At 39.4% G+C, this 26,207-nt stretch overlaps 1 protein-coding gene across 4 annotated transcripts in view; it reads right to left on the reverse strand.

Annotated features, from left to right (window-relative positions):
- Positions 1–1,415: 1,415 nt before the first annotated feature.
- The window catches only part of sacs (sacsin molecular chaperone), a 54,314-nt gene continuing 29,522 nt past the window's right edge, over positions 1,416–26,207 (reverse strand). The window contains exons 10-11 of one of the 4 annotated variants that reach the window (XM_020048046.2): positions 15,426–15,452; positions 1,416–14,279 (exon numbers count right to left, since the gene is read on the reverse strand). In XM_020048046.2, the coding sequence (XP_019903605.2) occupies positions 2,707–14,279; positions 15,426–15,452 (11,600 nt within the window). In that variant the 3' untranslated portion in view covers positions 1,416–2,706. Of the gene's footprint in view, positions 14,280–15,425; positions 15,453–17,235; positions 17,838–20,168; positions 20,351–26,207 lie in introns of those variants that run through there. The other 3 variants (XM_010884944.4, XM_020048056.2, XM_034294579.1) reach the window with 3 other exon arrangements.

Raw genomic sequence — 26,207 nt, forward strand, 5'->3', positions numbered from 1 at the left:
AATCATGTTCCAAACCACTCTGGTTCAGACTCGTTATGGCTTCTGGTCCTCAAATGTATGTTTTTTGTTCCTCATGTTGACACCGATACCAGATTCCAAAGGCAAACGCAAAGCCTTGAATAGAGGGTAGACATAGGCAGCTCTGTTATGCCTGCACAAATGACATGACAAAACCCATGACTAACCAGATGCACTTGTGAAACCAACTGTCCTAAAAAAATTTCAAAATGTGCTCTGGAGATTGTTTTAATTGCAACATTATGTGAGGTTGGCAAGGAAAATGCAGATTAAAACCCCATCAAAATATATGAATGTAAACTGTTAAGAACAAATCTTTAACCTTTTCCAACTGTAAAAAAAGTTATTTGGAAATGTTGAAACAATAAAAAAATCTCTCAAATAAAAGCCAAAAGATGAACAAAAGGCACTCCCCAGAATGTATAACTGCACCATTGCATGAGGTTGGCTAAGAAATTGCAGATTAAAACTCTGTCAATATACACAGTATTATGTATCCTGTAATCTTAAATCATGCAATGCCTATATAGCCATTTGGAACAGAGCCCCACTGTTAATTAGTTTATTTTCTTAATATAGAATATGTAACTAATTATAATAAAACTATTGTGTTTGTGAAAGCAATGCAATTGCTCGCCTATGGGAGAGGGCTGCACCAATGAGATACTAGGGATTTCATCACATGACTTTTACAGCAGTGTTAATTACTGTATACTGTTACTTAAAGTTAATATATATGTACACTACATATATAGTATGAAGTTTGGACACAACCATTCACTTGAATGGGTAAGTGTATCCAAACTTTTGACTGATACTGTTTATTTTGGTGCCAGCAAATATGTTTTATTGTTAACAGATAATTTAATTAACTTTTAGGATGCTGTCAATTCCAACTCCCATAGCAATGTTTATGCAATACCTGTATTTACAATGTTTATGTAACACATACTTCTAGCTTCGAACAGTATGTAAGAGACAAATCTGTGAGTTAATTTGATTTCAAGGCTCTTTCATCCGCATTGTGCAAGGTCAGCGTTAAAGTGTGAATTAAATTAATAGGCAACCTTTCCATGTTAGAGGAGACTGCATTGAGACATGCTGCATGTTAGATCAATCAGAAATTAAAATTTTATAGAGCAATCTGCAATACATCAGCAAAAGCAATTAAATAAAGGTCTATGTTTATTATGCTGCTGATGCATTATAATGTACAGAAGAAGGGTTGACTATTTATTTTGGAAGAATTTATTAACTATGGCAATTTGTACATCAAGATACGCTGTACAACATTTTCCTCTATGGTTTCCCACTACGGTTAGTCAAAGATCTTTTCCCTTTGGCTGCACACTTCATGATTATTACAGGTGTAATAAGACATGAACAAGAAATAGATATGAATTTAAAAACATAAAATTTTAATGTATCAACAATATGTTGCCAGTGTATTTGTTGTCCCAAAATCATTCATGTAGAGTAAAACACAAGAAGTGTACAGCAAATTGACCAAAACAAGCACCACACAAGGATGCTTTCCATACTATTCCTCTGATATGAAAAGATATAAACACCAAATGAAACAGAGCTTGATTTGACTTTGGCAAAATAAACATGTTACAATATAACTCTAATATTCTGCTACATTAAAATGTTGTTAAAGTCCGTGCCCTAAATCATTGTAATCTAATCTAATCCATAATTACAACTTTGACACAATGTTTTCAAAGAAACCAATAATCATGAGTCACCCAAAAAGTACCTGATGTATTATACATACTCGTCGGCATATACATTATTACAGTAAATGGGGAGTATAATTGTTCTCTTAAAAGACCCTACCCAAAGTCTGATAAACTGACTATGTTTGATGAGACAGTCAACAATGATAAAACACAGTCTAAACTATAGAAATAAGAAAGCTAGACTCAACATTAATGATTTTCCATTCATAGTAATAATACTACCAATCTAGTGGGGTTACACAAGCGCTTTGCAAGTGCAAGTACAGGAAGTGTTTTGAGAAAGTGCTTTCTTCATTTTCAAGCAAAGGCTATAATACAAAACATTTACAGCTTGTTCAGAAAGAAAAGTAAACCAACAATCAAAATACAAAAAAAAAATATTTTGAAATGTACAATTTGGTAGAATGTTGTTGTGTTGGTTCTTTTTCAAATGTTGCTAAAAGAACACATTACAACTCAAGATTTGTCTAGCATCAATGGACTTGACGTTTTAGATGGTAACAAAGTAAAGACAAACGGTTGTCTATGGCAGAAAAATATACTTTTATAAAAGGTAAAGTAAAAAAGCAGCATAGTTGAATTCATTTACTTAGGGCAAATATGTTCAACCTGGGACTTTGGTTTAAAAAAGTATTGCTGGAGCATTTTTATATACAGCATTGCAGCTTTAAATAATTGATCTCTTTGTTAAATGGTACAGCCACATCAAATTACTTTCAGACCACTTTTTGTTAAGAGCCATACATACAGCATGGGCCACATAACCAAATCTGGTATTGGCGTTCTGCATTTCTAAGCTATCAGCTGCCTGCTGGATATTACATTTTGCCTCAAAACAATAATAAACATATCAGATTTGCACACAGCCACTATAATCTATTGTTTAGAGGGTCTATCCCTATGTTCTTGATTTAACTGGCTGATTTGTTACAAAAGCATGGCTGAATTAGATTTTTTGCTGCACAAACGTTTCAAGTTTGATGATGATCCGTGCTGTACATTCCATCACTCTCATTGCCACCTCAGATGTGTATCTGTCATTGGGGATCTGGGGAAAGGGCAACAGGTCAGGATAACGAGTTCTTAGACTGTCCACGCCGTATCCCTCCAGTATGTTAACATCCTTAGCAAGTCCTGCTAGCTGCGGGTTGTATTCCTCCACTTTCTGTGCCAGTGCTGTGGGTTTCACATCCTTGTCGGATTTTCCTCTGACAGAATAATCAGCAGCTATCAAGGCTAATTTTGTAGCCAGGTAGCATTTGAAACACACCCACTCATTGGCATTTTTGTGAAGGTCATTCCGTGCAGCAGAGAAATTGGCTCTTGCTTGCCTAAGCCACCTACGTGCTTCCACAGGATTTCCCACAGATTTGAAGGTTGGGGGTACAAAGAAGCGATTAGAATGTGATGAACCTGCATAGGTAGTGAACTGCTCCCGGAACTGCTGTTTCTCAGATTTGTGGCTTGTGGCCTCCTGGTTCCATGAAGTGTAAAACCTTTGAAATGAAAACTTCTCTGACTGAAAGCGGGTGGAGGATGTTGAGAAGGTTCTCCTGGATGCTCTGTCTGTGTTATGTTGATCTGTCAGAGTATGCTTCTCCATCCTGTTGATTTCATTCTGTAAGTGCTTAAAGACCTCTGTAGCTATGTCTAGATTCTCTGCATTCTTGTCTGGATGCCACTTCAGATACAACCGACGAATAATCTTCTTCCTTTCCATTTCAGAGAGCTTCCAAGCTTGCTCAATAACTAAACTAACTTCTTTTAGGATGTCTGGCAATGCGCTAAGTCTTATCTTTTTCGGAGATTGTTTTGTAGGAGGGACTTTATGATTTTCCTTTCCAGTAAAATGGGGAGGCACCAATCGTGGGCCAGGACCTGGAGAGTGACATTCTGAGGGGCTTGTTGGAGTTGATGGGGCACTGCTGTCTCGAATATGAGAACTTTCTTCTTGTCTAGAGAATTTGTACAAATCAAGCGAACTGACTATTTTGTACTCACTATATCCAATGTCAATTTGGAAGCATTTTCCAAGGAAGCTTGGATTGTCATCCTCTTCTTTTTCCACTTCTTGAACAATGATGGCATATGTGTATGTGGGCTGATATCCACCATAAAAATCTCCTCCTTCAGAGTCTACAAGGTAACCAACATATTCTCCAGGGTAAAACACATTCATTGGATCCATGAGGAGTATATGGTGTATCTCAGCTGGTATGGGTGTTCCAGGAAGAGGAAGCTCAAGTTTTGAGGGTTCTGTGGAGTCATACTTGACACCAAGATTGTCCAGCTTCTCTGTAATTCTGTAGATGTCGTTACAGCCGAGCATAGCAATTAGATATGATGTGTCAGATATCAAGTTGTCCGTTGCAGATTTCAGCGTCATTGCCAGTGCTAAGAGAAAATTTATGTCTTTGCTGTCTGAGTGCTGGATATAGAGGTGAATAACAGCTGTGCCATATCTTTTTAGGAAAGCAAGTGTTTCGCTCCGGCTAAGCGGGATAGGGCTGCAGCCTTTGACTCTTAAGGTTGTCTGTAGTTTCTCAAAACAAGACACCTTCAATCCTTCACAAAGTGCTTTGCACAATCGTATGGCTTTTTCCTCATTCACAAGGAATGCATTGTCATTTTCATGTTTCATTATTCTTATCAGTCCTGTGATGAACTGTTCTGAAGACAGAAGAAGCTGAAGGCGACCCTGAAGTGAACAGAGAGCTCCAAACTGGCACATTTTTGGAGACTCTTCGTCCAGTTGCTCCTCAAGAATACTACTCAGGAGTCTTGGCCTTAGCTTTGGTGGGAGCAGCATGATCAACTTTGTGTGGAAGGAATGGTCCTTGCCAAGATAACACTGACTCATGTCCACAAGCATTTGAACACCTACATTTCCCTGAATTCTGCTCTTATAGTGTGGGGCATCATCAAAAACTAAACTGTTGGATTTGGCTAATCTGCCATCGTGACTTGGCAGGTAAAATATCAAATCCCTCAGGCTCTCAAGGTCTTTGCGTATCTGAACTGGGTCATTTTGTAAGCTTTTGAACAGCCCTGAGACAGCTCTTTTCACAGTTCTCATTTCATTAGGGTCAAGCTGTTTTCCCTCAGAATTTCTGTGAATACGGCACATCACTTCAACATATTGTTTTGTTGATACAACATCTTCTGTTCCCAAGAGCTTAAACAGCTGATGAAAGGTGCCAAGTGGTAGTGGTAGTTTATATAGGTATGGCTTGAAGTCAGATTCATTGTCCAAGTTGATGACAACTTCCTCTGGTTTTAGAAGTTTCCAACCCTCCTCAACCATGACAAAACTTACCCCTCGTAGCTGGAAGCGAAAGTCTCTTTTATCTGCATTGAGAAATTCATAGGTGGATCTCAAGACTTTGTTTCTTGTTTTCACCATGTCATCATCAGGATTGGATATATTACAGATATTTTTACAATTGCTTATCACTTTGTCCAAGGGGGGTTCCAAGTTTACACTTAACATGGTCAGCACTAAGTCCAGTTGTTCTTGGCCAGTCAGTGTGCTTCCTTCTTGGTCTTTAATGGCTGCTGGTGTGGCCTTTTCTGGGAGAATGGGACATGATGTCCATAGCAGTTGAATTATATCGGTTTGCTTGAATTTTGGATTGACTTGAGACCCACTGAAACGTATTAGAGGGAGAGTGCCATTCATCTCTTGGAATTGAGCATGGAGCCGGATGAGTTCAGTTGGTGCGCGCTCAGGACACAGGAATGGTATCATGGAAAGTTCCTTAAGGAAGGAGCCAACAAATAGGTCTGTCCTCTCATTGAATATGTGGTTAAGGAGAACATCAACAATCATTTGGGTTTTTTCTTTTGACCAGCTCTCAGTTTGAGCTTTGATGCTTACCTCTTTTGCATACTGGAGAATTTGCTGCTGAGAAACAATGTGTCTGAGACCTATATTTCTTAGGAATGTGATCCATGAGGTGTGAAATGCTGTCCCATTTTTTGGCTTTGACACTTGTTCAATCTTTTTGAAAAAATCATTGGGAATGAATGCTTTTGGAGGGAGCATCATTTCGAACACCTTTACTGTTTGATCATAGAACATTTTGGTAGATTTTAGTCTGTTGGTGTAATCATAGATTATTGACAGACCTTCCAGTTTCTCATACAGCTGATCCTTTATCCCACAAGACTCCTCTATATCCATAAGTCTGTCTTTCAGATAGACAAGGTGATCAATTTTGGCATCATAAGACAGGCTGTCAAACTTTGGTAGAAGATGCTTCAGGTAGACCTCCAGATCATCAATCAGTGAACATCTAAGGAAACTGTAGAGTTCCTTCAGCTGAGGATTGTCAGCGAGAAATGCAAAGTGTGTTGTGTGGGCCCATTTTTCCATATCTGCTGAAGGAATACTTTTTGCCAGAACATAGCATGACCCAATGTTTGCAATGCTCATATATCTGCCACTGACTGATTTGAAACATGGGAGCAGTTTCAGAGTTTGTGCATCCTCTTCGGTGAGATTGATCAAATTGCAGTTAAAGTACAACAGGAGAGCCTCAAAGTCTTTGTCAGTTAAGCTTCCTGTTTTGAAAGTTGATGTCTGAATCATGTACTCCAGTGCTCTCAGGATGCTGGAGGGATTGTCAATGTTTGCTGTATGCTGTGCCATAAGAGTGAGGACAGGATTCTCTTTGACGCATATTTTGTTGACTGCAACCTGAATGCATCCCCCCTTCATGAGAGTGTGGAATACTTTGTCATTTTGCCCATTTGGAAAGATTGCCGTGCTTATCAAACCCAAAGGTAGCAGCATGTCATGATCAGGGACAACCAGCTTGGTGCTTGAAACCATGTATTTGATTCCTGGCAGCAAAGCCCAGTCTTTGAGTATGTCAAGTACAGTCTCAAAATTGGGTTTGGCACCTGCCTGCTCTTCCTTAACTGCGATGTTCTCACTGATGAAGTGCCATGCACCTTTTAGCCAAGACTCACTAGCGTAGTTGTCTCTCCATTTCACAGGGATCCTTGTTCTGTATTCACGTGGTAGAACAGAACTTAACAGTTCCCCAAAACTGCTGATGTCAAAGATCTTTGCAACACCTGCTTTCATTAGGATGTTGTTGTACCTCATGTACAGTGTGTTCATGAACAGCTCTTTTCTTGATGAGATCAGTTCATGGTGTGTGGTCAGAAATCTAGGTCTCTTGGTATCAAACACCTGGAGTATGTTGTCCATTGTTATCAGCAGTGGTAGCCCCACTATGTCGATTTCATCCTCTTCAACATCTTTAAAGCAGTAGTCAACCAGAAGCTTCAGGCTGTGGAATAGCTTGTAATTTGACTGCTGGAGTCGACAGGGAAGTTTCCCAACTTGGCAGGACGTATCTTGGGAAGAGAATGTGAGTAGAAAGTTTCGTACATCCCTTGGGGTAACATAGCTCACTGGAATTCCTGCATCATCCAAACAGAAGTAAAGACTGGCTGTTTCATCACAACTATGAACCAAGTTAAAGCCCACATCCAAAAGCAAGGCTTTGAGTCGGAAGACATTTTCTGCAACAGACTTACGTGAGGAAATGTTGTATTCTGTATTCTTCAGATGTTGAAGTTCATCCTGTAGTATATTGTCAAAGAATGCTTTGCCTTTGTTTGAAGAAGAGGAAGTGTTCACCCAGGAGATATATACAGCAGAATGCAAGTCTGTGTTGTCAATCTGGGGTGCCCTAACAACAGGAAGGAGACGTTTTTGGTCAGCATGAATGCAGGTGTACACTGCTTTGACAAGACAGTACCAATCTGGCTGGATGTCAAGCCTGTTGACTGGGAAGAAGAACAGAAATTTCCTTAAAGTGTCTTTGACAATGTGGATTGGTGTTCCTTGTAACACAGTCATGGTAGGATCAGGTCCTGGAAAGTAGCGTCGTTTCATTTGAGTCATCAGCTCCACATAGGCAGGAGCTATCAAAAAGGTCATCAAGTTATTATTCCAGTCACTTCTTACTCCTACTCCATTGTCATCTCTCCATAGGTTTCTCCTGGCTGAATCTAAGGCAAAATGCCCATTAACATGAAAGGGCAAGCCAGTTTCCAATGACAAGGGCAAAAAGCAGAATGCTCTATGGGGCTTCTTGTAGTTGTGGCTTACACATGCAGCTACCCCTCCACGTGGAAAGAGAGTAATGTCTTCATTTTTGTGGGCTGATATTACACTCTTTGAGACTTTCTCAATGCAGGAGAATCCAGATCGATTGCAGACCATCCAAGTTGTCAAATTGCCATCAGTGTTCTCTATATCCATTGAGTAAGTTATCTGTTGGACTGGGATTTGAGTGAGTTGCTTCTTTTTTGTCACACTATCCACCACTGAGGCATGAAATTGCTTACGTTTCAGACGGTCACCATCTGTAATTTTAGCAGTCACAGAGTATAGCACCTTCAGGTCACCTGTAGGTTTTTCTATTTCACAGATGGAAATTTTCTCCATGTGGTTGAGGAACATGAGGAGTTCTGCTCCATCATTTTTTAATTTATCCAGAAGGTTTTGCACCATTCTGTCTGAGGCAGCAACAGAGCTGATCTCTGATATTTTTGCCATTTCTGTTGAGCGTATGGGGAATCTGAACATTGTAGAATGTTCAAGCTTGAAATGAGTTCCCAGGTAAAGATTAAGCACATCGGAGAATTGAGATCTAAAGTCAGAGTCCAAGTCCCTAAACATTCTTCCAGGACTAATAGATGTTGACCCAGGTGCATATCGTGCGTGTGGATCGAAGATGCACAGAATGTCATTGTTTGAAAGGAATGATGGGCAGTCTGTGATATGATACACAGAGTTGAATCCTATGCCATATTGTCCAGTTTTGCCTGGGTTTGCTTCTTTTGTTCCTCTTCCTAGGTTCTGGATTCCTCTGACATCATCCTCAGTGAAGGGCTGATTGTTGTAGACACAAAGGGATGGGCCTTGCATTGGCAACCATTTGTCATCAAATATTCTGTCTGTAGGGTGGGTTCTTGGATCAAAAACAAAATAGATTTCTGTGGCTTTAGCATCATCTGCATTCTGCAGGAGCTCCTTCAGCATTTCTTTTTCTGATGGGTAAGCATTGAGAATACTTTTAATTCTACTTGTGAGTTTCTCTTTTTGTCCAAACTCACTACCAAGCGTAGTGAAGCAGACATTTGATGCATACCTTTCCAAGGCTTTGTGACGTTTGGGAATTGCACCAAGTTTCACAGCAACCTCTCTTGGAATATCTGAATGACAATATTTCACAGTTGTATCTCTGACTTTGATCCATGGGCAGTCATTGTAACACAGAGACTTTGAAGGCTGGAGTGTAAGATGGGTATCAGGAAGAAGAATTTCCCTGTAGGCAGCTTGGCAGAATTCCTGTGTCTTCTCTCTGATTAAACTCCATATTCCTTCACTAATGATTCTACGACAGAGCTGAAATTTATCTTCAGAGAGTGCTTTTCTGCCACATTCCTGTTTCACTAATTCAAGTACTGCTGAAAAGTTCTCAACAGTGAAGCTCGACTGAACCCCAACATTTTCAAATAGCTCACGGCAACTGTTTCTGTACTTGTTGGGAAGCTGGTAGAGATATGGTGCTGCATCAAAGTTCTGGTAGAATGCAACTTTGAAAGGCTCAACGTAAGTGTTCTCCACAAGAATGGAGCAGAAGGTTTTCAGCTCCTCATTGATCTGTGTCTTTGCCTTGGCATCCTGGAGCATTTCTTCATGAAGATATTTGTAGCAGGCGTTGGTGATATTTTCTTGATACAGAGTAACTCCATCAAATGACTTGGCAAGTTCCTTAAGTTGACTGACAACTAATCCAACTGTTGGCTTTCTTAGCAATCCAAGATAATCTTTAACAGCCAAAGTTATTGTGCCACACCCTTTGAATGATGGAGAATTCTCATTTAGGATAGGTTTCATCAAGCACACTGTGTCCTGGTGGTCTGTTGTAAAGAGTTCTTTGGCTGAAAACATTGTGGATGGGGGGAAAGTATTCCCATGCCATGGTAGTGAAAATCCTGCAGGCTTTGTCAGAAATGGAAGAAACTTTATGTCTTGTAACTTTTCCAGCAGTTGACCCGCTCCTGAATCTGTCATTTTAAGCTTCTCATCAATGAGACTCAGAATAATGCTGCTCCGAAGACATGCAGCGGTATGATCATTTTCATTTAGATCAAACACAGATTCAGCACGTTCAATCAAATCCTCCCAAGAAAGGTCATCCTTAACCATCCCCAGCTGTACTAGCTTGACCAAGCATACTGGATTCATGTAGTCTTTTGAGGTTCCTTCTGGAAATCTTCCATCATCAGTGTTGTATAGTTTGGCCACTCTTCCTTCTGGGTGGATTAGTCTGGATGGTAACACTAATTGCTGATTCTGGGCAGAGCATGGGATACATGGAGTCTCTTTAAGTATTGATGCAAATTCGTCCAGTTTGTCATTTAAGACATAATGCATTAGGGGATCACGGAGTTCTTTGTCAATGTCATGGATATGAGGGAAAAAAACATCTGAGAAAAACTGCTTTTCTGTCAGAGTGTTCTCCATTAGCTTTCCTTTGCATCCAGCATCTTCGAAACCTTCCTTCACCCAGTCAGGCAGCTCAACCGCACATAGGTCTTGGGAGCCGCTTTTTTTGAGGTACTTCAAAAATATCTGGAAGGCTGCAGGACCAATGTCTGGTCTGCAGAGCAGGGAGTCGTCTAGGAATCGGACATATTTGATTGATACCCAGATTTTGCCATCAGAAAAAACTTTTGCATGTTCACAGTCACCGCCTTTCGCAATTTCTTGATAGACTCCTTGGCTGATCACTGTGAAGTCATTGTGTACTACACTTGGATCAGGCCATGCTACGTAGTAGCTATAGTCAAGCAGTTCTCCACTTTCTGCCATTGAACGGAGCATACTGAGTGCTGCTAAGTATGCCTGAACAATCACATTTCTCATGAACACTGAATTCCAGTGTCCTTTGGTGTCTGTCTTCCAGATTTCTTTACGGTTAGATGTCACAGCAAAACAACCATTTATATGGACTGGCAAGCCTGTTTTGATTCTGAGAGGCAAATAGCAAAACACTTCTCCTATTGGATTGGTGTGGTTGGTATTTGCCTTTACTGTCCATTTTCGATTCTCCTCTTCTGAAAGCAGAACAGCTACACCCCCACAAGGGACTAGTCCAAGTCGTTTTCCGCTCTCACCAAGGGAAAATTTAAGTGCTTCAGTCACATCCATACATGAACAAATGAGCCAGTTTGTTAACTCAACAGCTTTTTGTGGCATTTCATCTGTGAGTCGTCTGTTTTTTCCATCTTTGGCAGCCATTTCAAAGTATGATGACGGATCCTCTTCTGAACCTCTGAAGAGGGGGGACTGGAGATCAACTATGCGCTTAAACACATTGTGAAACTCCTCCACCACAATGCGTATAATGCAGCCAGACTTGGGAGTGTCAGCCGGTACCCTGTTGGTGGCAGCTACCTTTTTCATTACTTTTGCTGCAGATTTCAGGATGCTTAGCGGTCCATATGCAGCTTTGGATGACCAAACACTTTTGTTGATAGTAACAACATCCTGTGCTGCTGCTGGATTGGGCTCTTCATATTTCAAGTACTTCAGTACCATTGAGCCGACATGCTGTGTGAAGAGGATTAACCTGTGGCCACACATGCTGAACTCATCAACAAGGGAGTAGATATCTGTGGTGTTGTAGTAGATGCTGCTGATTTCACTTACGGATGCTTCTTGCTCTGTTCGGAAGGGAAGTCTGAACAGCGTTCCATCATACTTGTATGGACACTCTTGGGCAAGAGGAAGTTGGCAGTTGAAGACATTGATGAAGGGTTTGAATTGATTGGGGAACTTTCGCAGGCGTTTCTGTTGTTTGCTCCAGTTGATCTTGATTCCCGGGTTTGACCGGTCTCTAATATGCTTGCTGATGTGGTTGATGTTTGGATCAAACATGATCATGAATTCTCTGCTCATTATGATTGGGATGTCAGTGATGTGGTAAACAGAGTTGAATCCAAGGCCAAATTTGCCAACTTTGTCTGCTTCACATCTCTTCATTGACCCACCTAATCTTGTTATGTTCAGAAAATCAGTGTCAGAGAATGTAGAATTGTTGAATGACCACAAAGACGGGCCATGGCATATAATCATTCCAGGGTCAAGCAAGTTCTCTCGAATTTCAATATTCTTTCGCATGTCTATCAGGAAGCTACACTCTGTAGCACTAGCATCATCAGCATTCTGAAGAAGTTCTTTGAAAATATCTGCAACAGATGGATATTCTTCTAAAATATTTTTTATTCTCACTGTCAGAGGTTCCCGTTGGCCTGATTGTTCAAAGCCAAGGTTTTCTGGGTTTATCAGCCTGGTACTCAAACATGGCACATTCAGCCATTCTGCTGTTTTCATGGGGATGTCATCATGGATTAAGATAATGGGCTCAGACGTGTCATCAAGTAAGTCATGTAGATCCTCTACTTTAATGTCACAGTAGGTGCATTCATGAATTGGTTTCATGGCAAGTTTGTTTGGGTCCTTGTAGCAAAGGATTGGTACATGCATGTCAATGTCCACAGAAATTTGACTGTTATACAGCCATCGTAAAATATTTATCATAAGAAGAAGATCATGCTTACTTTCCTCTTTAGTCATTTTTTCATCACACCTTTTTCTTATTGTTTTGATCACATCAAAAACATGGTTTGGGATAACCTCTTCAACTGAACCACAGAATTTAAAAAGTCTGTGAAACTTTGCAATGGTCTTTGGCAAAGAGTACAGGTAGGGCTGCAAATCAAGGTCAGGAATGGGTTTTAGAACTGTGTGGCAGGGTGATGAAAATGTCTTGCCAGTCCACACCCAATCAAATGGCAATGACTTCATTGCCTCTCTTGCATCTTCAAGGTGTGCTTGCATGAAGTCATAAATCTCAATAAGGATTTGTTGGAATTGATACCAGTCTTCTGTGGTAAATGCTTGCGATCTGTGCCAGTCATTCACAGCCTTTAAGTGCTGTAACACTTGATCAATCAGTGGCTCTGTGGATAACTTCAGGGCCTTCTTCATACCAGCTGAAGTGCGCTCAACAAGTGCAACTGAAGATCCTACAAGAACTGCATGGGATATATCACACATTTCTGAGAATGAACAAATGTTATGGGTGTCTCCCATCCAGGCAAGGGACTTTGGGTAATTTACAGGTCTGTCCTTGCAGACTGGAACCCATTTCAGTTTTTGCAAGGATATCTGAGCTTCCGAAGACTTTACCAGCTTGGTTTGTCTGTTCAGTATTTGCAGCAGTGTTTTCGCTTTCTGTATAATTGGTTCCCATTCTGGCTCATTGCCACCCTGTAATTCCTCTATCTTTCGTGCCACCTGAAGTACATCCTTTTCAATGAGTTGGACTTCATTTTTCAGTCCAAGTTGTCTCAGTGAATGAAGGATATCAGGAGATGCCGTATATGTACTTGTGGGAAACCTATTCTTCTCCATATAGAACAGAGTCTGCAAAATCTCCAGCTCAGGGTCAAAAAGGTCGGTAGCCGCAACAGATTTTCCTGCAGATGTATAAATGAATTTCAGAGAAGAAAGCCATCCAATCACAGATTTGTTTTCATTCTTTAGGAATGACATATGCTTAAGGACCCAAAGCATAATTTTTGTGATCTCTTCTTTTGAGTAAAATCCTCTCTCTATATCTTGAATAACCAATTTCAAACAGTCAGTAGTTTTCACCTGCTCCACGTTCAGCATCTTAATGAGACGAATTGATGCCTCATCACTACAGCCCACAAGGTTAATAGATAGCCTGACATCTGGTGGATACTTGGCTGTATGGTGTAATGCCCTTGCTCCTCTCAGAGAGGTATATGTTGGGATGCTTTTTTCTGAAAGTGGCCCTATTTTCTCAAAGATGGTAAGCTCCAACAGGATACGCTTCTCTTTTTCTGTAATGTCAGACAGCCCTGCCAGGAAGTCTCTCAGTGCAACTTTTTGTTTGCTAGAGAAGGATGAGACCAGGCTGGCCACTCTCTGGGTTGACGACTTGTCCATGATTTGCAATAGCATACTGGGTGATGAAGGATGAATGTAGTTCTTCAGTAGAGGGTGCTGCAAACAAAGATCCAACTTTTTCATCATTACTACTCCAAGTTTTTTCATGATTTCAAGAAGGCTTTCGGAAAGTGGGGTGTCCTCATCTGCAATGATAATAGGGGATGGAGTTTTAAGACGATGGAGCTCGATTAAGCCTGCACTTTCCTCCAGTGGCACATTTGGGATCAAAGGCATATCTTCAAAGGTACTAAGGTCATCAGCAAAGTTAATATAAAGATGCTTCCAAATCATCTTCAACCAAGACAGTGTAGGATGCTTTTTCTCTCGGTTCCCAGGGTCCCATTGGACTGTGAATTCTCTGGTAGGCCAGGCTTTTGAGAGGATCTCTTTTATGAGTCGAGAAGACCGTTCTGGTGTTAACATTTGAACCTGAGTGCAGGGTCTTCCTGTAGAAGATACAAAAACACAAATTAAAGGGGCCTTACGTAAGAAATATACTCGCAAGCATAAATTACCAGATGACATCCACAGTTAATGTTTTAAGTTAATGTTTCAAATATTTATTTGTACAAAATTGTGCTTAAGATATTCCCCACATAAACGTTCTCTCCGCTCCATCTATCAGTTTGCTTTGAATGCAGACTCCTCATACTTACTTTATATACTCACAGTACTATCCCATCCCCTCTAAGCCACCCTGGACTACCTACCACTTTTCCAGGTCTCATTTGGTAAGCAAAGAGGAGGAGACCAGTTTTGTAATTGTTTGAACTCGGTCTTTTAAATGTTAGAGGCAGGATTCTACATAGTGCCCCTTATATATTTATGTTTTTCTATTAAATTTAACAATGTTTGTCTTGAAGGCTCCAAATAATTTAGTAGCTGCATATCCCAAGGTCCTTCCCATTAATATTACCAGTATCATCAACATATATTTAGCCTAGTTTGCATTTTGTATGTGAATTGTAGTAAGGATTAACAGGACATTAGAAAATCAATGTTTAAATGGATGATCATTTGCAAGACCATATGGACTCAGTTAGGCATTGGAAAATACAGCCAGATTTATAGTTAGATTTAACACAAAATCTAAAGCACAGAAAAACATAATATTTACTGTAGACACCATGCACAGCATGGGAAACATAAAACACATTTAATAAGCTTATTTATTAGACTCACAATATCACATCACTTCAATAAAATTCTACAATGTGTTGATCTGATCACATAAAGATTGTGCAAATTCCTGCAAAATGCAAGCAAGGATTTCAGTGACGTGTTAGTATTCTCACTACAAACACAATTTTCTGTGAACTCACACAGATAAACCAATACAAACACGTTATTAGTATTAAAAATCAAACATTTTCCAAATTAGGTGGAAGAGAGCATAATATTTCAAATTCTCCAACTTCCATGAGGGTACAGTATTTGTTTCAGCATTTATCCATGTTGAGGCCATGTTAGCTAGTTCACATTAAATGCATGACACAATTTAGATTAGTGTTTGCATCATGCCAAATGAAAGCAGTGATTTGATTTGGGTTATTGTCAAAGATTATTCACCACACCACTTTTTAAATACCTACCAGAACAACCCCAAAGGAATTGCTGAACTGTAATTCAATCCAAAGTAGACGTTTTAGACATTTGGGTAGCATTTGCATGACAATTTTCTTTAAATGGTACTACATCTCAAAATTCCCACAAATCCATTTATGTCATTATAGTTGTAAGAATCTTATAAAATGTTCATTTGATATACTGGTTTGTGATGAGGTAGGGATTCTCAGGTTGTTATGGGTGGGGGATGCCTGCAGGCTGCAGCATCAGGTTATGTACAGTGGGGAGAACAAGTATTTGATACACTGCAGAAAAAAAAATTGCCTAGCTTTGTCATAGGTGAGACCACAACTGATGTTACTTTGGGGTAAGTATTTGAAACACTGCCGATTTTTCAGGTTTTCCTACTTACAAAGCATGTAGAAGTCTGAAATTTTTATCATAGGTACACTTCAACTGTGAGAGACGGAATCTAATTATCTAAAAATCTAATTGTAGGATTTTTAAATAATTAATTTGCATTTTATTGCATAACATATTTATTTGATCACCTACCAACCAGTAAGAATTCCGGCTCTCACAGACCTGTTAGTTTTTCTTTAAGAAGCTCTCCTGTTCTCCACTTATTACCTGTAAATTCAACACTACTGATGTTTGCTCCTTGGGGTTTAAGGCCAGGTGTCTCTGTAAAGCACTTTTGTAAAAAGGGCTTTATAAATAAATGTTATTGATTGATTGACTGTATTTACTGCACCTGTTTGAACTCGTTACCTGTATAAAAGACACCTGTCCACACACTCAAACAGACTCCGACCTCTCCACAATGGCCAAGACCAGAAAGCTGTGTAAGGACATCAGGGATAAAATTGTAGTCCTGCACAAGGCTGGGATGGGCTACAGGACAGTAGGCAAGCAGCTTGGTGAGAAGGCAACAACTGTTGGCGCAATTATTAGAAAATGGAAGAAGTTCAAGATGACGGTCAATCTCCCTCGGTCTGGGGCTCAATGCAAGATCTCACCTTGTGGGGCATCAATGATCATGAGGAAGGTGAGGGATCAGCCCAGAACTACACGGCAGGACTTGGTAAATGACCTGAAGAGAGCTGGGACCAAAGTCTCAAAGAAAACCATTAGCAACACACTACGCCGTCATGGATTCAAATCCTGCAGCGCACGCAAGGTCCCCTTGCTCAAGCCGGCGCATGTCCAGGCCCGTCTGAAGTTTGCCAATGACCATCTGGATGATCCAGAAGAGGAATGGGAGAAGGTCATGTGATCTGATGAGATAAAAATAGAGCTTTTTGGTCTAAACTCCACTCACTGTGTTTGGAGGAAGAAAAAGGATGAGTCCAACCCCAAGAACACCATCCCAACCGTGAAGCATGGAGGTGGAAACATCATTCTTTGGGGATGATTTTCTGCAAAGGGGACAGGACGACTGCACTGTATTGAGGGGAGGATGGATGGGGCCATGTATCGCGAGATCTTGGCCAACAACCTCCTTCCCTCAGTAAGAGCATTGAAGATGGGTCGTGGCTGGGTCTTCCAGCATGACAACGACCCGAAACACACAGCCAGGGCAACTAAGAAGTGGCTCCGTAAGAAGCATCTCAAGGTCCTGGAGTGGCCTAGCCAGTCTCCAGACATGAACCCAATAGAAAATCTTTGGAGGGAGCTGAAAGTCCGTATTTTCCCAGCAACAGCCCCGAAACCTGAAGGATCTGGAGAAGGTCTGTATGGAGGAGTGGGCCAAAATCCCTGCTGCAGTGTGTGCAAACCTGGTTAAGAACTACAGGAAACGTATGATCTCTGTAATTGCAAACAAAGGTTTCTGTACCAAATATTAGGTTCTGCTTTTCTGATGTATCAAATACTTGTTCTCCCCACTGTAGCTGCAGAAGAAGGCTGTCAATTGCTATAGAACTATAGAACAGCAAACATATTGTAAATGTAGAAGCACACAAGAGGGTGTCCAAGCTATGCAGTGACAAATCAGATTGTATATCTGACATGATTTGTAACCAACAGGTGTAAACTAACAGTGAAATTATTACTTACGGGCCCTTTTCCAAATGCAGAGTTAAAATGTAAAAGGAAGATTGAAATAAAGGAGAAAGAATGAAAAAAATAGTAACACATTCACAATGAATAAAAAATAAATATAACAAATGACAATGTTTATATACTTGGAGTATCAGTACTGGGTTGATGTGCAGTGGCATATAATATTGTATATAAGATTGATATTTATATACAGGGTAGATAATAAACAGCAGCTGTTACGTATGTGAAGACTGTAAAAGCGTGTGTATTTGTTTGCATGCAGCATCACTATACAAGTACAATGTGTGTACATCATAGCCTGCTCCAGCGTTTTGGGTGACCTAAGCCAGATTTGGCTGGGGGGACCTCTACCTTGCTGCAAAACAGTGGCCACACTATTGACAAAGAAGAAAAAATGCATTTAAAGCAAGCTTTCTGCAATTCAACACAGTGTTTTTAAAATAATTCAGTGATGAAAAATCGTAATCTTTGATGTTGCGAGGTTGCAAATTTTCCTTTGTACATTTATGAAACAAAACACTCCCAAGCTTCATCCAATAAGTTTGCTCGCATTGTCCAATTTTAATTTTACATTTGACCAGACAACTACAGGGCAAAAATAAGAAAAGGTTGTGTTTTTTTTGTGGTAATAATGACAACATAGATACAAATAAAAATATCATCATTAATATCCCATCCACAAAAAGTCTTCAATATATCGCAACGTAATGTTTGGCCCATATTGCCCAACCCTAAGGTGTACATTTTTATTCAGGAATTTTATAATACATTTCATGTAATTCAAAAATGTAGGCCCAGGGAAACAATATTTTCATGCAGTTATGCATATTTTTCCAAGGGGTTGGACATTGTTGCTTTTTTAAGGCATTTCTTTTTTTTTATTATACAGATTTTGCTGTGGTGTGGAGAAGTTTTGCATATTAACAATTCAATGAGTAAGAAAGAAAGAAAATATTATTTTAAGAAATGGAACCCTGAACATGTAAAACTACAAAATAACATAACAAGCATAATAAAAAGCCAAAAAAGCCATGGGAAAAAACAACCACTCCCAGAAACCATTCCGCTAACCAGGATTGGTTGAGATAATTTGTTGCCAAGAGATGAGCCCTGATTGGTATGCCATGTTGCATTTAATTGTTTACTACAGCTTGCCCACCTATACAATATGAAAGGGTTTTGAGAGATAGCTACATAGGCAGGGACAAAGGTAAAAGTGTTCTTTTAACATTACTACCGCCCAAAATTTAGCTACCTTTGATGACAAAGCTCAGTGGGAAAAAGTTGTGATGGATAACTATTTGGAGGATGATCATGGTGTGCTCATTGTCAGACAATGACATGAGACTGACATACTTGGGTAACATTAAACACTTATGGAATGAGACAGAGTCTGATGGGAAAAATACTGAGATAAACAGTGTTGTTACAGAAGTAGGCTGAGTTTTGGAATGAGTCAAATGACAGATAAAAGTTTAGTGTGAGGATGGAATAAATAAAAAAAAGTAAAATGATGAAAATAATTTGATGAAACCCCCCCCCCCCAAAAAAAAATGACACACAAAACATAAACCAACATAGTGCAAAGAGTTACAGTCTGCCATGAATAGTTTTTTCCATTAATACGGGTACATGTAAATTTTCATTTTCAGATAATGTTTCATTTTCATTCATTGAAAGTTAGCGTTGAAAGCATCCAATGGCCACGCGTCATCAGTCATGGACGGATGACACTCATGGACGGACGACACATGCCCATCGTACCTAGTGATGCACACCTCACTAGGTACGATGGGCATGTGTCATCCATCCATGAGATGCTTGTCACTGTGGCCATTGGGCCCATTTACTTTTCCTTATCAACAAAGACATCTCATGGTAGTATGAATCTTGGAAGATTTGGAAGGCCAGTTTCTCAGAAATCTCTTTAAATGTTTATCAACTTTCAAAGCATCATCACCTTTCCAATTGTTCCTAATTTATATTTTACCCATTTTATCATGGATGAAGGGAAAATGTGAAGTAGGTTTTCTGAAATTCTACACATTGCAGTTATACTTTGACTTCATGCAATAAATTTTTTTGAGTCACTACATTTGAAAATTGGGTTGCAGAAAGAAACTGAATGATACATAGAACCCTGTTTCCAAAAAAGTTGTCATGCTGTGTAAAATGCAAATAAAAACAAAACTCAATGAAGTTCAAATCCCTGTATTTATTCCTATATTTAATGGAAAATAGTTCAAAGACAACATATCAAATGTTGAAAAATGTATTTAGAATTTGATTCCAGCAACATTTCCTTTAACAACACTCTGTAAGCGTTTGGGACTGAGGAGACAAATTGCTGTAGTTTTGAAAGTGGAATGTTGTCCCATTCTTGCTTGATATAGGATTGCAGCTGCTCAACAGTTCAGGGTCTCCACTGTATTTGTCATTTCATAATGCACCAAATGTTTTTAACTGGGGACGGGTCTGGACTGCAGGCAGGCAGTTCAGCACTCTTATATTACAGAGAGTTGTGATACGTGCAGAATGTGGTTTAGCATTGTCCTGCTGAAATTAGCAAGGCCTTCCCTGAAAAAGACGTTGTTTGGATGGTAGCATATGTTGCCCAAAAACCTGTATATATTGATCAGCAATTATGGTGCCTTCACAGAAGTGCAAGTCACCCATGCAATGTGCACTAATGCAGCCCCATACCATCAAAGATGTTGGCTTTTGCACTGTGCGATGAAAACAAGCCTCATGGTCCCTCTCCTCATTAGCCTGGAGGACGCCTGGAGGTGTCCATGTTTTAGCCTGGAGGTGTCCATGTTTCCCGAAAAGAATGTCAAATTTTGATTTGTCAGACCACAGGAAACTGTTCCACTTCACCTCAGTCCATCTAAAATGAGTTTGGGCACAGAGAAGGCGCTGGTGTTTCTGGATTTTCTTTATGTCTGGTTTCTTTGCATGGTAGCGTTTTAACTTGCATTTGTGGATGCTGCGACATACTGTGTTCACAGACAATGGGTTTCGGAAGTGTTCCTGAACCCATACAGTGATTTCCACTACAGAATAGTATGTTTTTTATGCATTGCTGCCTTAGAGCCCTAAGATCACAGCCATCCAATATTGATTTTCGCCCTTGTTCCTCGCATACAGAGATTATATTTTACTGACTTTTACTGATATTGCATACCATAGATGATAAGATCCCCAAACTCTTTGCAATTTTACATTGTGATATGTTATTCTTTAATTGTGGCACTATTTGCCCATGCAGTCTTTCACAGAGTGGTGAACCCCTCCCCATCCTCACTTCTGACAGGCCCATCCTTTCTGGAAGGATCTTTTAATGACCAATCATGTTACTGACCTATTGGCAATTGACTTAATTAGTTGTGTGATATTGCACTAGATTTAGTTTATTCACATTACACAAAGTTTCTAGTCTTTTGGTGCCTCTTATAAGGTTTAATTGATTTGTTGTCTTGGCACAAATGTAATGTTTTTCTTTATATTTTACACAGTGTCCCAACTTATTTGGAAACGGGGTTGTAGAACTAGGGTTACGGGAGTAATCTCTTGTAAACGCAAAATGCCTTATGTTCTCTGTTTTCTGTAATGCTTTAATCTACAAAAAATTCAGACTCTATTCCATTTGTATTTTTTATGTTTTCTGGATCTACCCAAAACATTCTGATGCATTTTAAATCTTCCCATAGAATTAAATATTATTATAAATGTGTAAAAATGTAAATACTATCAAAACTCTAATTAAGAAAGTAAACATTAGTTGTTGAAAACCATACACATTTTTAAATGGTGGGGTCAGAGGCATAGTGGGAACCACTTACAGTGGATCTAAAGTCTACACACCCCTGTTAAAATGCCAGGTTTTTGTGATGTAAAAGAATGAGACAAAGATAAATCATGTCAGAACGTTTTCCATTTTTAATGTGACCTATAATGTGAACAATTCAATTAAAAAACAAACTGAAATCTTCAAGGGGAAAAAATGAAAAATAAAAACCTTACAATAACCTGATGCAACCAGGTTATTGTGATTATTTTTTTTATTTCAGTTTGTTTTTCAATTGAATTGTTCACGTTATAGGTCACATTAAAGGTGGAAAACGTTCTGACATGATTAATCTTTGTCTCATTCTTTTACATCACAAGAACCTGGCATTTTAACATGGGTGTGTATACTTTTTATATACACTGTATGTGTGAATTAACATGGATAGCATGCAGTGTGTGTGCATGAAAACAGTACCATTGGGTTAATGCAAAAATAGGATCATACAGACAATAATAATTGTGCAGTCATGTTCAAAGGTGCACTCCAGGTCATATGATCATCCCATTAACTATTTTTAGGGTCTTTCTCTGACACCACCATGAAGGTCCTATATGGCAGGGAACTTAAGTCAACTGTAGTTGGCATCCCCATGCAGAATACCAGACAATGACAGACAAGTAAAATTACTTTGTCTTTGAGTTAAGTACAAGATTAAAACAGTCAAGTCACAAAGTTACCACTGCTGTGGTCCTCAATATCCTCTTGCAATAGGACCAGCTGGATGGCAAAACCAGCCCAAATAGTACCTCAAAGGTAATTTAAATAAAAAAAGAACTATTCAGCATGGCAAAACAGTTGAAAAGAAAAGCTTTGAGTGAGGAAAAGAAGGGTTCAATTCTGGCTTTACTAGCAGACGGATACAGTGAGCATCAGGTTGCTTCCATCCTGAAAATTATAAGAACAAAGTCAAGCAAAAGACATTAGGGACAACAAAGCTACAGTCTGGCAGAGGGCGAAAATGACTGTCCACTGACTGAGATGACCGTCAACTCATTCGAATGTCACTCAACAACCATAGTATGACATCAAGTGACCTACAAAAAGAATGGCAAACAGCAGCTTGGGTGAAGTCCACGGCAAGGATAGTTCGAAACAGGCTCCTAGCGGCAGGCCTGTAGTCGTGCAAAGCTAGAAAAAAGCCCTTCATCAATGACAAGCAAAGAAGAGCCAGGCTGAAGTTTACAAAAACCGTAAGGATTGGACAGTAGAGGAATGGAGTAAGGTCATCTTATCTGACTTGTCAAATTTTCAGCTTTGCCCAACACCTGGTCGTCTAATGGTTAGACGGAGACCTGGAGAGGCCTATAAGCCTCTGTCTCTCGCACCCACTGTGAAATTTGGTGGAGGATCGGCGATGATCTTGGGATGTTTCAGCAAGGCTGGAATCGGGCAGATTTGATCAAGCCAAGTACAAGGTTGCCCTGGAAGGACCCCTGCTTCCTTCTGCTCTGACAATGTTCCCCAACACTGAGAATTGTTTTTTCCCAGCAGGACAATGCTCCATGCCACACTGCCAGGTCAATCAAGGAGTGGATGGAGGACAACCAGATCAAGACCCATTTTTTTCCCCATTATTTGTGGTCTGAAAACAATGCATCTTTTTGTTGGTTATTTTGACCAGTTGTTGTTTTCTACAAATAAATACTCTAGATAAGAATATTTTTATTTGGAATTTGGGTGTAATGTTGTCAGTAGTTTATAGAATAAAAGAAAAATGTTAATTTTACTCAAATACATACCTATGAGTAGTAAATCCAGAGAAACTGATAACTACTGTGAAGTATCAACATTATTTGTTTGTATTCTTTCTGTTAAAAGCAGCTTTCAAAATAAGGACATACTTTTTTACAGACTTGATGCTACTTACAGACTCGATGCTATTTACAGACTTTAGAGTTAGAGCTGCCTCAATCGTGCATATCACCCACCACTGGCAGTCAGAATGATGGAATCTACCTACAGTATCTCACAGAAGTGAGTACACCCCTCACATTTCTTTTGAGACCTTGTAACACTTACGAGTTACATGACACCGGGGAGGGAAAATTTCTAATTGGGCCCAATTTGGACATTTTCACTTAGGGGTGAACTCACTTTTGTTGCCAGCAGTTCAGACATTAATGTGTGTTGTGTTATTTTGAGGGGACAGCAAATGTACACTGTTATACAAGCTGTACACTCACTACTTTACATTGTAGCAAAGTGTCACTTCTTCAGTCACATGAAAAGATATAATCAAATATTTAAAACATTTTTTAGGGGTGTACTCACTTTTGTGAGATACTGTATCTGCCAAACAAAATGACAACTAATGGCCAAACACAAAGACTTACATTCAGTATTATATATGGATTACTGTGAAATAAAGTAGCTGATTTGTTATTTGGCAGTTAGGATGAAGACACAGTTTGTTATGTGCTGTTCAGCAAGGGGCTTTAATGGACAAATCTGTTCATTCAGCATATTCCTCCTGACTGGCTCCTGGCCATTTTGGCAAACTCCAGGTTGGTTATGGGAATGAGCATGTCCAAGATCTGATAGCAATGAGTGGAATGTGAGGCACAAAACAGATCTCTCCCTCTCCCTCTCTCACTCTCACTCACTCACACTCTGGCCCAAGGGAGGAAGTATGTGGGTTGCAATCAACAATTACAATGTCATGGTAGTTTGCATTAATTCCACATCAAACAAGAAGTAGTTAATTCGGATGTAAACATGATACAAATCTGAGTGAAATTCTCTACCGGAGGGATTCGTGTTTCTAATGTAAATGTTCAGAAAATCAATTGAGTTCAAGGTCATCTGATCTAGTACACAGTGCTAAGAGTCTGAATACTCAAAGAAAATTTGTATTAAGGCTATGACCCATGTTTGGACCATAGACATCAATTAATCTCCTAATACCATCTGATAGTGATCACCACTCAGCAACAGTGGTTCTGTGCTGGAAGAACTTTTTTATTTCATACAAGATTTTAACACACCTGTTGTCCTGCAAAGAACAGCAGTTTAAAGTTTTGCCTGGTTTTCTATATAATACCTCAAAAGAGGACGGTGGAAGTAGTAAAACAATTCTCCAAGGATTTCAGTTGTACAATTGCAAAAGTTGGTTATATCATGGGGAGCCAAAGTCTTTGTTGTAATGTTATAATTAGATATAACCTCCAAACCAACAAGCTATTTGAACTTCTTTCAAGAAAAATATACTTAATCATCATAAAGATATTAGATTCATTTTTTTTGTAGATAATGCGATATTGGTTTTATAATTTCAGTAAAAGTATTGGATTGTATGCTGTTAATGACACTTGAAACAAGATTTGTGACAAAATAAAACATATTGTTATACTCAAATCCTGCTTGAAGTCACTGAGTGTTGCGGTAACATCTTTGGGATCATTACGTCTGTTGCTTTACACAGGCTGAAATTGCATTAATCTTAAATGATAGACATTTTTGGATATGCTTTGATAATTTTTGCTTGTGACATTTTACAACTAGCTAAGGGGTTTTGTGCAACAGCAAAAGCTAACATGATTTGCTAAGCTTGCTAACATTATTTATGCCTGCAACTCATTCAAAAGGAACAGTGCACCACATGCACAGGTTATGTATTATACCATTTAGCTGGCTACGGTTGATTAGTAACTGCTAGCTAACATTCTGGGTCCTCGTGATGCCAGCTGCTTGCTGTTGTCGCACCGCTAATTATAATGTAATGTGGTACAGTACAGTACAATAGACACCCGTGACAGCTTCTACAAGTCTGTACACAGCTAATCAAAAGTAGCGTGACAGAGAATTTTTTTTTATTAAGCATTTCAAATAACAGTTAATTTAGTTTCAGCATGTCTACCAAATGATGTTAAATAAAACAAGTTAAGCAAACATCTTGAACTCATTGTTGTGTTCCAAACCATTCCTGAACCATTTTTGCTTTGTGGCAGGGGCATCATTCTGCTGAAAGAGGCAAATGCCATCAGGGAATACCGTTCCCATGAAAAGGTGCACAATGCTCAGGTAGGTGGTACGTGTCAAAGTAACACCCACATGAATGGCAGGACCCAAGGTTTCCCAGCATACCATTGCCCAAAGCATCACACTGCCTCCACAGGCTTGCTTACTTTCCATAGTGCATCCTTGTTACCATGTGTTTGCCAGGTAAGCAACACACGTACCCGGTCATCCAGGTGATGTAAAAAAAAAATAAAGCCAAAATAAAGCCAAAACCACATTGGCATGGCTTAAAAACAAAAAGATCCATGTCAATGTGAAGTGGCCCCATCAAATTCTTGACTGCAATCCAATTTAAAATATGCCGAAAGAGTTAAACATTGCTGTTCACCAAAGTTCCCCATCCAACTTGACAGAGATTTCCCAAAGAAGAATGAGCAGAAATTACTCTCCAGATGTACGAAGCTCATAGAGACTTATCCAAATAGCAGGCAAATTGCTGCCAAAAGGGGCCTATACCAAATATTGATTAAAAGGAGGTGAATACTTATACAATTAATTATTGGTTTTGTATTTGTAATTAACATAACCCCTAACGAAATCCATTTAGATTTCAAGTTGTAACAATATAAAATGTGGAAATATCCAAGCAGGGTGAATACTTTTGAGAGGCAAACTTACTTGTGAGCTTTAAATTGATACTGTGCACCAAACCGACCTCTTGTCATGAGCAGACTAGAGACAATGGTGAATAACTGCATTCATGACAGAAACCTATTTTATACGAAAATACCCTTCCATACATTTCTACAGCATGAACTCTAAAATGTAGCTTAGGGCTGGTAACAATGGAGTTACACATAACTTGGAGTTTATTGTTTAGAATTAAATGGCAAAATGCATATGTGAAATAGAATACTTTTTTTGGAGAAAAATCGAA

Source organism: Esox lucius, chromosome 1 (genome assembly GCF_011004845.1).
Source record: "Esox lucius isolate fEsoLuc1 chromosome 1, fEsoLuc1.pri, whole genome shotgun sequence".
Classification (NCBI taxonomy): domain Eukaryota; kingdom Metazoa; phylum Chordata; class Actinopteri; order Esociformes; family Esocidae; genus Esox; species Esox lucius.